Genomic DNA, 12520 nt, shown 5'->3' with positions numbered 1-12520 from the left:
TCAGTTTTGGTTTCAAAGTTTCATCTGAGATCCGTTCATTTTTAAACCTTTATGCTGCGATGGAGGAAGACATTTGGCTTAAAGAAAAAGAAAACAGACTTTTGAGTATAAATTTCCGTTTTGTATCGGAGAGCAGTTTTTACCTGGAGCATTTGTCACATCATAGTTATAATCAACATATAAATAAGCATATGTTTAACATTCAATTGCTATTATTCCAAAGATTTCTTTAAATGGAAATTAATTCTACAGTGCTTATATTTTTTCTCACCTATATTTTATGCAGCTGATTGTTGAAACAGAAAAATGCAGCGTTTCCATGAAGATGGCTTCATCAGAAGATGTGAATGAAGTGATGGCACACATTGGAACGTGCCTCAGGAAAATATTCCCTGGTCTGTCTCCAGTGTAGGTACTCCTTTTTGGACACCTGTAGTAGGTACAGATTACCAGATTGTTCAGGAAGGCTGACTAGCCGCTGTTCCTTGCCATTTGGTCCTCACCTTTCATTAGGAACATACCTTGGGATGTAAGAAACATTTGGGGCCAGAGCCTGACCTTCACTTCAGCTTCTTTGTAGTAGTAGTGTAGAATCCTCAGCTAGTGTGAAGTTAGCATAGAGGCGGGCATGGCTGGAGCATGCTCAATTTTGGAGATTCCCACTGGCCTAACCAGTCCTTTGAGTGACTGGTCTCTGCAGCTCCAGGGATTAGAAGAGGGCCTAACGGTGTTTTAAGGTAATCTTTTTGCCCCCTCACTTCCCAGATCTTTGGCACACCTGAGGGACCAGCCTTTTGTTTTCAGTAAGTTCTTTTCCCTAATGGTTGTCCCTAAACATCTGAGGTGTTGGGTACTCCTTTCCAGGTATTTATCCATGGCTAAAAACCAAACTGTGGTGGTGCGTGGGAGACTGACACTGCTCATTTTTCAAACTTCACAGTTGGGAACCCAGTTGTTAAAACTAAGCCTAAGCCTTTCAACATATACTTTCAGCAAAACATTTGAACTGCTGTCTTTCTCACTTGCTCTCATACATTTGTCTACATTTTCTATTCTGCTTCAGTGTTTCATCTTTTCCAGTTATTTCTACCTTATTTGTTTCCTTTCTCCTATCTCCTCCATCCTACTTTTCTATATTCTTTCATCCTATGCAATGCTGAATAGTTTTATTTTTGTTTGTTTGTTTTCTTCACTTTGTTCTCAGTTGGTTCCTTGCCCTATTTTAATTGATCCCTCCCTAATCTTATGACTCTGCTACTCTGCACTCTACACCTAATTTTCTAAGAGTTAAAAAACAAACATACGTATGGTCCATATAAAATATAGTTTTCCCCTTGACAAACACTTTCACAAGTAATAGCTTTAAAACTGACACTCCAGAAAGATGTAAATGACAAAGCAGAAGTCATTTATGCTGTGCGTCCTGTGTTGTTACTCAACTTCTCTCTCTCTCTCTCTCTCTCTCACTCTCACTCACTCACACAGGCACCACTACTATTTACTACAATTTTTCTTCAGGCTCATAAGGCAAATGGAGAAGTGAATTTATGTGGGCAGGAATAGCTACAGCTACTGTAGCCGTAAGGGGAAGAGAATTTCAAAGCTGCATATTTCTCAGTAGCTTATTTGATTGTTTTGAACTGTGTACCTTGTTCTCTTGGGCTACCTTGATGGCATTACTGCAGCATTTTGTGCAACTGTACGGAGAACTTGGTTCAGGGGGAAAAAAGCAAGGATGTAATTCTGCTCTCAAACTGGTGTAAATCAACAGACTCTCAAAGTCAAGTCAATTAATATTGCTGTTATAAAACTGGTGTAAAACCATAATCCCATCCAAAGGGCTTTGTAACCACATAGCTTACATGCCAAGGAAGGTGACATTCATAGGTCTGTAGGGGAAAGCAACTGATGCATCATTCCTTTAGCATCTATCACTAACTTGTTCTAGAGTTTCTCAGAAGAGAGGGAAGTTGCATGTTTGTTCTTCCCTTCAGACAAAATGAGATTATTTCTTAAGAATAAAGGCAGAGGGGCCTGATATTTTGGGGACCTTGAATTAGCAGAGAGATGCCATGAGGCTATGGTGCTTCAGTGAACTAGGGCTTTGAATCGTTTGCTCTGGCAAATGTCAGGGAAATGGGATAGATAGATCACTCCAGGAGTCCTGGGTTAGTTCACTGGAATGGAGAAGGGAAGAATAAATACTTAGGACAGATCTACACTTAACACACTGAATTGGTGCAGCAGCAGTGCTTAAGTGACAATGCTCCTATGCCAACTGGAGGACCTCCCCCCCCCGTCATTTTAGTTAATCCACCTCCTCAAGAGGAGGTAGATATGTTGACGGGAGAAGCCATCCTGCTGACATAGGGCTCTCTACACTAGGGATTAGGTCAGTATAACTATGTTGCTCAGGAGAGTGTATTTTTCACATCCCTGAGTGACTTAGTGATACTGATATAAGTCTGTAGTGTAGACCTGGCCTTACTATTTCTGCAACTTTACATTTGGGTTGAGGAATAGACTTGAGTTGCATTAAAGATGCTAATATTTTCCTTTGTCTGCACAAACATAAGACAGACACATACAATTATATTTAAAACACATATAAGATTTGTGTGTGCGTGATGTATATGTGCACACATATATACAAACTTTTTAAAATCATGCATGTATTCCCCTTTAAATATAGGAGAATCATGAAAAAAGTAACTATGGAGCCCTCAGAGAGACTGGCTAATCTCCAGGCGCTGTGGGACAGCCAGACTGTGACAGAACTGGGACCTTGTGGTGAGAATGAAATTTTTAAGCTGAAATGTGAAAATCATCAGTGTCAGGAAGTTTAATTCTGTTTCTGGCAGAATTCTTTGAAGGTGTAATTTAGTTTTAAGGTGTAATTAGCATAGAATGGACTCCTGATTGGTGGATGAAGATACTATTTTTAAGCTTCATTGCAACCTGTCATATATTGAAGACAATATAGTATAGTCTTGGTCTGTTTCTGCATCTGCCTGCAATATAATGGATAGGTTTCTGAGAGGGGAGGAGAGTGAGTTTTGAAACATTGTGCATACTGGTTTTTTTTTTAATTATTTGCTATAGTGAAAAGTGTTTGTTTATTTTATTTCTAGGGGGATTTTCACAAATGTATGCATGTGTTTGTGACTGGCTTGGATTTCCCTATAGGGAAGAGGTACAGTGGGTAAGTATATATCTCACAGTGAGATTTATTTCAGCTAACTATATAAAAAAACAAGACTGCACAATGTGAAACCAAGAAAAACAGTTTTCCTGAGAAGATGCATTTTTGTGCTTTTATAACAGGATGTGGATACAATCTATCTGACCCAAGATACCAGGGAGTTGAATTTGCAAGACTTCAGCCATCTTGACCACAGGTAAACAATCTCCAATAAATATAATAATATTCTGAAAGTCTTAATTTTCTCCCTTTATCTTAACTAGTCTTTCCTAAAGGGTTAACCCTTCCCCCGTGAAATGGAGACAGTCTGAGCACGGTCAGGTGGGGTTGCCTGGTGGAATGGCCTAACCCTTCAGTTTAGCTTCCACAAAGCAGTTCTTCCCCATCAGCACAAAAGCCATGCAGAGCACATTTCATTTTGGAGCTTGGTTACATACATTTTTCCCACGAGGGTAGTGCAGTGAGTTTGTCTATATATTTTTCCCCTTAGTTTACCTTTTTAAATTTGACTTTAATCATAAAATTAGCCAATGGATATTTTTCTCTCCGGGGCACCACAACTTGAAGATGCCTCTCTACATAATGCTAGATGAAGCAAAGACGCCAACTATGTTGCTTTTGTTGCTGCAGAGTCTCCTTTGCCTTGTGTGTAAAGAAGGGGGAAATGATTTTTGCCAGCAATATGCAGAAAATGTAGAAGTTACCTGTTGTTCAGTTGAATTCCAGTAAGTAGAGACTCCAGCTAGAATGGAAGAAGTCATGTGGATGTCCTCCTCACTGATGGAAAGGACTAATTGAGAATAATAGGGGGGACTATATGACTAAGAGCCGCTTGAATTCCACTAAGTATGAACTTTGGTTCACCAATGCAGCAGTGTAAGGATCTTGGATTCCAGGAAAGCTAATTTTGAATATATTTAGTATGTCAGATGCAGCGGGAAGAAATATTTAATTTAAATTCCACCAGTATGGAAGAAAACTGGGAAACCTTGAGACCCTATAATTAAGATGTGGCACACTGCAGTTTCTCTGAAAGAAGAATGAAAGAAATAAGAATCTGCCACAGAGCTGAGTTAAAAATCTTATTATGGAAAGGGGAAAAGCAGCAGGCAGGCACATAAAAATATTCAGTCAGGGTTTGCTGAGGCAAGATAAGGACAGCAAGAAAGCAGAATTGTTCCAAACAAGCTAAATAGGTAAAGGAACATAATGGTTTAAAATGTACTGCAGGTGCGAAGTTTGCTAGGGGAATGTAGGGGTCCATCAGTAAATAGGATGAGGTTATGAAAAAAATATTAAAAAATGGCTGAACTCCTTACATACATGGAAGAGAAGTTTGAATCATTGGTAAGTAAGGAAGATCCTGTAAAAGTATTACCTACTGATGAAGAACAGATAAAAGCAATACTTGAAAAACTGAAGGATATATAGTACAAATCAGCTGGTTTGGATGGCAGGCATCCTAAGATCTAAAGAAAATTGACTAACTTACTGGAACATATGAAATTATGTTGCAGAAATTCACTAGAGAATGAAACATTAGGTTTTGTGGTCCAAAGATCAATAGAAGGGGAATCAGTTAGAATAGAATTTTAAAATGATAACTTCTAACATGGCTTATTACTGCTCCATGTCAAAGATCTAATAGTTACTAAGGGACATTTACAAGTCACAAAGCCTATTGTGATGACAGGACAAGATCACTGCAGCACCCTAACATTTGGAAATTAGCTACAAGAGAACTTGTGGGTGAAAACCTGCTAAAATGATGTTAGCCAAGATGTTACAGCATCAATTAAAGATATGAGTTGTGTGGTCTGAGATCACAGTCTGAGCATATAAGATTTTCAGGGGAAAAAAGTATATTTGTATGTGTTTTGTAATATGTCTAGGACACTGAGGATACTATGAATAAGTAACAATATTTTACAACTTTAGTGAGACCCTTGATTTTTACAGTGCTATCATATATCCTTCAGACTAGACTTTCAGGATCACTAAAATGCCAGGAAAACTATTACAGCTTGCCACCTGTCTTGTGGGGTAACAGTGCAGTGATATGGCATGGTGACATGAAATGAAGTGGTGACCCTATTTTGATGTTATTACCATGCATTCCATGCACTGCACAAATGCTTTTTATATTTTTCCTACAATGTAAAGTATTTCTGTTAAACCTATTTCACAGGTACACATTTTTGCTAGAAGTCAGCATAAAATTTCATGAATTATAGATAGGGGTATGGGACCCAAGGTTGTCTAACACAGTAGCAGTGTATAATAGGGTTCGCCACATAGGAATGCTCCTTCTGATGTTTTATTCAAAGGTGTATTGTGCTGTGAACCAGAAAATTGTTTAATTTAAAAAAAAAAAAAAATACAACCAAAAGTGAAAAGAGCTTGCTTAAGTTTAGTAGCAAAATATTCACCTGGGAAGCTTTTATTTTAGTATGCTTGAATGTCCCATAAATCTCTGAATTGTCTGGGGAAAGTGTGAGCAATCTTCAATTGGACACTTCTGTGTTGGTTTTAAAAATATTTCAGTATTTAGATTTTCACCACCTTTAAGACACATTGGGGGATAAAGGTGTTGAAAAACATGAATGTGAATTTGACATTGAGACTTGCTGAGATGTTCTACATTCCCTCCAGTGTTTTTGTATTAAGAGTGCACAGTATCCTTTTTGTAAATAATCCTTTATTTTTCAGTAGTGAAGTAGTAACAGGCTAACTTATATATACAACCAGCTAAATATAAATTAGTGAAGAAAAGTTGTGGAAAATCCCTACTTTTGGAAATGATCAATAATTAATCATTTTATTTGGCATTCTTTCTCATTTCCCCCTGCAAAAGTTCTGATGTCACTGTATAGCATATGTAGTGTAATCAAAAGAAATGTAATAAAATATTATAAAATATCATTTAAAAAAACCCTCAAGAATGAATATGGGGGAGGGGGGAAAGAGAATTAAGAACAGGAAAGAAAAGGATTGGAAATGAATGAGGTAAAGTAATAGACATGATGCTGACAGCATTCAGAAGCACCTTTTAAAAATAAAATTAAACAAAAACACACTAAGGTTCTTCTGCAATGTGAATAATGGAATTAGGTAGATTTCCATGGAGAATAAGTTCTACACAATAGGGTCTACCACTGCAAAAGTAGCTGTCTTGCCATCTTCAGGCACGATGGACGGGAAGGTGGGATCCCTAAACAGCTGGGTGGATTGAGCGGAACTACTGATAATAATCATATAAGTTTCTAGGAGTATGTATTGAATATAGTTAGGGGCAAGAAGTAAGGATACGGATTTATAAATCAGCAGTGTCAGTTTAGAGTCATCCTGTTGTTTTATAGGGGACAAAAAAATTTTAAAACACAGGGATTTGTTTAGGATCACGTTAGCTCAAATGACTGAACAATCATGTTGAATAAGTTGTAATTCGATGATGAAATAACATTTTGAAAGCCCTGCGAAGAAGGAATTGCAACAATTGTTCTTCTGACCTTGAAGCTTATCTATTACTGTTGCGAGGTCATTATGGTATAAACACATGTGCCTGACACAAATTGCACAACTTTGAAACATGTCTGCTATTGTACCATGTCCCATGCATAGCTTTCCAAGACATGGCAATGACAAAAGAGACGCCAGCGTTCTTAACCTGATTCATTCAAGTGTGGAACCACAAAGGAGGAACAAGCTTTTTTTGTATAGATGACCTCTACTCAACAGCAAGACTTCGGTTTTCCAGGCCTGAGGATGAGATAGTTCTGATTTATACATCTAACAATATTCAAATACCCCTTCACAGCTGAGACCAAAATTGCAGAGACTGTGATGGACGAGATAAATCTTTGTGTATCATCATCATGCTGTTAATATTGTACCACATGTTTGGAAATGAATTCACCAAGAGGGTTCATGTATATATTGAACAACATGGACAATAGGCCCATTCCTTGTGGCGTACCACATTTCTATATCTAAGCTAGCGTGTAAAGCATCTGGTATATTAGCTTTACAGTTGGTGTACAACATTGTTTTGCTGCAAAACTCCATTCTTTCTTACTATTCCATTAGAGATGGCCTTATGTTTCAGAATATAAAAAACTACAGTACCCGAAAGAATATAGTCTAGACAATGTTTGTCTGAAACATTCATTGGAAACACAGGTGCATCTGAGTCTCCACCTTCCTGTGTAATTAATACCTCCACCAAAACTGAGAAATAAAACAGGTAAACGGTGGGGGGAGGCACTAAAGGAAAGAGGAGCTGTGTATATATTGGCAAGAATGTCAATGCAGAGAAGATGCCTACTGGTACATGCTCCTGGATGGAAAGCTTGGAAAAGAACAATCTAAAAGGCTAACATTTACAAATTGTGTTCCATGAGGATTGAGTTTCAGTTTGCAGTAGCACTAGTTAGATTTAGAATCATTTCATATGCAATAACTATGTCCTAGTTTCTACTGTGCAAGGCAAGGGTTTCTAGAGTGACTGCTTTTTGTGTGCGTCTCCATATGTATTAATGTGGGGGAGGGGAAGATTATCTGACTGCTGCATTGTACTACCTAGCATACTAAATGCTGTGATAATACTTGATATGTTATTCTGCTCCAGTGTTGCATGCAAAGGTTTTACAGCATGCCTTTATTAGTATTTATTTGTGGAGAAACTACCAGAAGGAGAGCAGATCAAATTAAGAGGCTTGGAATAAGGAAACGGGAATCATTTAGAATTTAATTTGTGAAATCCCTTTTACAATTAGGAGAGGGTTTGTGCTGAAAGTTACATTATCCTTTTGCATGGCCCCTGTTTCCTTGGGGGATATGAGTTGAGAGAAGAGACAGGGAGATGTTGACTAGAATCAGTCAGTCACAGAATTATATTAAATCACCAGGCTGCCAAAAAGCTTTTAGTATCATGCTTAACTATAATTAATGGTGATTAAGAAGCTTAAATATGTCACAGGCTGAAGGAAAAGTAATGGTAAGACTAGGAATGGCAGCTCTGACAATTTCGTGGTTTAAATATTCATATGGATATTATTTGACCAGTCAAAAAGTTCATATTAAAATTAAGTCAAGTCAGACCAAATCCGATTGATTTTTCCCCACCATTATTTGTATTTTTAGAAAGCAGAGCTTTTTAAAATCCTGATAATTGCCTAATAAGAAAGTAAATTTAAGTATGTCAGAATAAGTGTTCAGCTGACCAATCTGACAATAAGTGTGAACAGCGTGTAAAACTGTTTTTCTTTTTCTAGAGACTTAATACCTATAGTTGCTGCCCTGGAATACAATCAGTGGTTTGCAAAGCTGTCCTCCAAGGACCTGAAATTAGTAAGTAATAAAATGAAAGTGTACCTGCTATTACTGGGATTTGCTGTATTTTATAGCATACTGTAACAATTCTCAGGAAGATGCATTTGTTCATCAGTGGAAAACCAAGCAGACTTAGTCTGCTGGAAAATAATTTTTCTAAAAATCAACTTGCAATAACAGTTAGTTAATGAAGTTACAAACTTCATTTCAATATAGTGATGCCACAAAATACTTTATTGCTTATTTGTAGCTGTTTTCAGCGGTATTGTATGACTAAATAAGAAACCATTTTCAGAGCAACCTGGAAGCTCACTCACCCATTGGAGGGGCAGTGGATATTTGGATTATGTTTGCACTATTCCTGCACTATAAAAGTAGGCTTTGCTCTCACTTTGCATTACTTCCTAATGAAAAGAAGTGTTCACTTTCTTGGAATGAAGACAATCAAACAGAATAATACATATGGAATCTTGTAAGATAATTACAATGTTCCACCAAATCAACAAGATGGACTGGATGAAGTTGTTAAAAGTGGCTGATTATTAGGTGACATAATAAACTTAATAAATCAAATTAATTTTTAATTAAAAAAATGAAAGTTAATTGTCCCAGATGCAGTTATTGTTTTTTAATCTTAATCAAAAATCTTTCTTCATATCTGGGATTGGAGTCTGTTAATCTTAAAAATGAAGGGCCAAATTCTTTGCTAATGTGAACTGGTGCAAATTAATTGATCTCAAAAACTTGCTTGTAGCTTTTCCCTCAGTAGTGTCACATTACATGAAAACCTGATTCCTAGTGATGTACTGAAAGCTGTGGTACCTGAAAATGACCTTAAGAGGCTTTAGAATAAATATGGAAAGTGCACTTTCCTTTCTTCTTTGGAGACTTAACGTCAAAGCCTGGTGTTAAAGTGAAAATGGGGTTGGGGTGGGGTGGGGTGGGGTTGGGTTGGGTTATCATGTTCTATTTCATATCATAAAACCACCATCAAAGAATGTGGCACAACTGGTAGTTTCTCTGCTTCAGAGACTCAGGACTGAAACTGAAGTAGTGTAATATTGCATGTCTCAGTTTAAATATATTGTTAGAAATATTCAGAGAAGCTTGCTCAGTGTTAGGGCTGGTCAAAAATTTTCCATCAAAATTGTTTGTGATGGAAAATTGAGTTTTTGCCATAACAAAAATATTCATAAAAAGTTTCTGCTTTCTGTGGAAAATTTCCATTTTTCTTTATAAAAAAAAAAAAAAAAAAAAAAAAAAAAAAAAGGGGGGGGGGGGGGGCACCCAAAGACTATAATATTTCTACCGAAGACCAAATAGTTTGATGTGGAAGTGCCACTGCAGTATTTAATGGTATTTGAAGTTCTGGTGCCTCATGTCCCTTTTCTCCTCTGTGGGCCAGGCTTCCCAGCTGGACTACATCTTCCATGATACACCACCTCCTCTTGCCAAGAGGGGAGACCTTGGTGCATCATGAGGAGACAGTCTGACTAGAGAACCTGCCATATAGAGGTGAGTGGGAGCATAAAGTATCCAAAACGACAACTCCCATGAGGTACTATGGCAGCATTTTAAAATTGGAATCTTTGATTTTTAGCTGAAATCTTTGTTTTCAGCAGAAATCTTTTGGTATTTGAATTGCTGCTGAAAATCAAAATTTTATATGGAAATTTAGACAACTATTTTTTTTTTTTTTTGGTCAAAATTTTCTATGGGGTAAAATACCCCATTTTTCAACCAGTTCTACTTGGTACCATCTTGTCTGACTTGCAGTTGGAATATGCAGTGTAGTTGTATCAATTTCACACTCAGGATATTATAGACCACCAAATCAGGAAGAGGAAGTTGATGAGTCATTTTATAAGCAGGTAACAAGATTAGTTAACACATATGAGCTAGTACTAATGGGGGATTTTAACTTCCATGGTATCTGTTGGAAGACTATTACAGCAAAACATATGTCCTGCAAATTTTTAATTCTGGGAACTTGAGAGGAAGAAGTGATTATGATCTGGTAGAATTCAAGATCCTATGGAAAGGAGGACATGAGCACAGCAAAACAAAGACACTGGTCTTCAGAAAGGTGGATTTCAGCCAACTCAGAGAAATAGTAGGCAAGATCTATGGAAAGACCAATTAGGAAGAAAAGGAGTTGAAGGGGGTGGGCAGTTCCTAAAAGATGTAATACTAGAGGCAGAACATCAAGCTATTTGGATGCAGAGGAAAGATAAGAAGAGCCACAGGAGGCCAAAGTGGCTGCACAAGGAGCTTTTTAGCTATCTAAAAACCAAAAGGGATGCATACAGGAAATGGAAGGGGCGTGTCACAAAGAAAATATACATGGGAATAGCATGAGCACATAGGGACAAAATCAGGAAAGCCAAGGCAAAGAATGAGCTGCAGCTGGCAAGAAACATTAAACAACAAGAAGGGGTTCTTCAGATATGTCAGACAAAAGACAAAGATCAAGGACTGTTTGAGTCCACTGCTCAACGGAGAAGGTGAGCTGGTAACAGAAGATGATAGGAAGGCAGAGCTGCTCAATGCCTACTTTGCTTCAGTCTTCTCACAAAAAATAACATGTGACCGGAGGACTAGCAAAGTTACTATAGACAATAAAAGGGAAGGGTTGCAGATTGGGGTCAGTAAAGACCATGTCAGAGATCTTCTGACCAATTTGAATGAATTCAAATCAGCGGGGCCTGATGCTGTTCACCCCAGGGTACTGAAAGAATTAGCTGAAGAAATCTCCGTTACCGGCAATAATATTTGCAAACTCATAGATGACAGGAGAGATCCTGGAAGACTGGAGAAGTGTAGTGCCCATCTTTAAAAAGGAGAAAAAGGGAGAGCTAGGGAACTATAAACCAGTCAGCCTGACTTTGATACCTGGGAAGCTACTAGAGCAATGTATAAAACATTCAGTTTACAAATATTTGGAGGATGAAGGGGCAATCACTAGCAGCCAGCATGGATTTATCAAGAACAAATCATGCCAGACCAACTTGATTTCCTTCTTTGACAAGGTAACAGATTTGGTGGATAGGGGGAATATGGTGGACATCAGATACCTGGACTTCAGCAAGGCTTTTGACACACTTATTAGAATATTATGTGGGACTAAGCTGGAGAAATGAGGGCTTGGTGGATCTACCAATAAGTGGATACATAATTGGTTAAACAACCGCAAACAAAGAGTAACTATTAATGGAATGATGTCTGATTGGAGGGAGGTCTCAAGTGGGGTTGCATAGGGATCAGTTCTGAGTTGTTTAATATCTTTATTAATGATCTGGAAAGGAGAGCATACTGATCAAATTTGTAGATGAAACAAAGGTAGGGGGGTTGCCAACACTTTAGAAGATAGAGTTAAAATTCAGAGAGATCTTGATAAATTGAAGAACTGGGCTATATAGACAACAAAATGAAATTCAACAAAGACAAATGTAAGGTGCTACACTTAAAGAGAGAAAACCAAATGCACAAATACAGAATGGGGGATAAACTGGATTTGCAGAAGCACTCCGAAGAAGGATCTGTGAGTTATGGTAGATCACAACCTCAACATGAGTCAGCAATGTGTTATTGCAAAAAAAGCAAATGCAATTTTAGGTTGTATTAACAGAGGCATAGCATGCGAGTGACAGGAGGTGATCTTATCGCTCTATTCTGCACTGGTTAGGCCTCATGAGTACTATGGGTACTATGTCCAATTTTGGTCATCAATGTATAGAAAGGATATAGAGAAACTGGAAAAGATCCAGAGGCGAGTGACAAAGATGATCAAAGGGATGGAATGCAAGCCATATGAGCAAAGGCTGAAATAACTAGGTATGTTTAGTTTGGAAAAAAAGATGATTATGGGGTGACATGTTAACAGTCTTCAAATACTTGAAAGGCTGCCGTAGAAAAGATGGAGAAAAGTTGTCCTCTTGCCACAGGGGGCAGGACAAGAGGCAAGGGGTTCAAACTACAGCATAGCGT

The 12520-nt window shown here is 37.8% G+C and overlaps 1 protein-coding gene across 2 annotated transcripts in view; it reads left to right on the top strand.

Moving 5' to 3' along the window:
• The window catches only part of CARMIL1 (capping protein regulator and myosin 1 linker 1), a 230025-nt gene that overhangs the window by 93597 nt on the left and 123908 nt on the right, over nt 1–12520 (top strand). For both annotated transcript variants that reach the window (XM_067537570.1, XM_067537568.1), the window contains exons 5-9: nt 287–408; nt 2693–2790; nt 3132–3202; nt 3325–3398; nt 8476–8551. In XM_067537570.1, the coding sequence (XP_067393671.1) occupies nt 287–408; nt 2693–2790; nt 3132–3202; nt 3325–3398; nt 8476–8551 (441 nt within the window). The remainder of the gene's footprint in view (nt 1–286; nt 409–2692; nt 2791–3131; nt 3203–3324; nt 3399–8475; nt 8552–12520) is intronic.

The sequence above is a fragment of the Emydura macquarii genome, unplaced genomic scaffold (assembly GCF_026122565.2).
Source record: "Emydura macquarii macquarii isolate MOO-44397 ecotype Brisbane River unplaced genomic scaffold, CSIRO-AGI_Emac_v2 contig_431, whole genome shotgun sequence".
Taxonomy (NCBI): Eukaryota; Metazoa; Chordata; order Testudines; family Chelidae; genus Emydura; species Emydura macquarii.
Note: the sequence above shows the minus strand (reverse complement) of the source record. Positions and strands in the feature narration are given on the sequence as shown.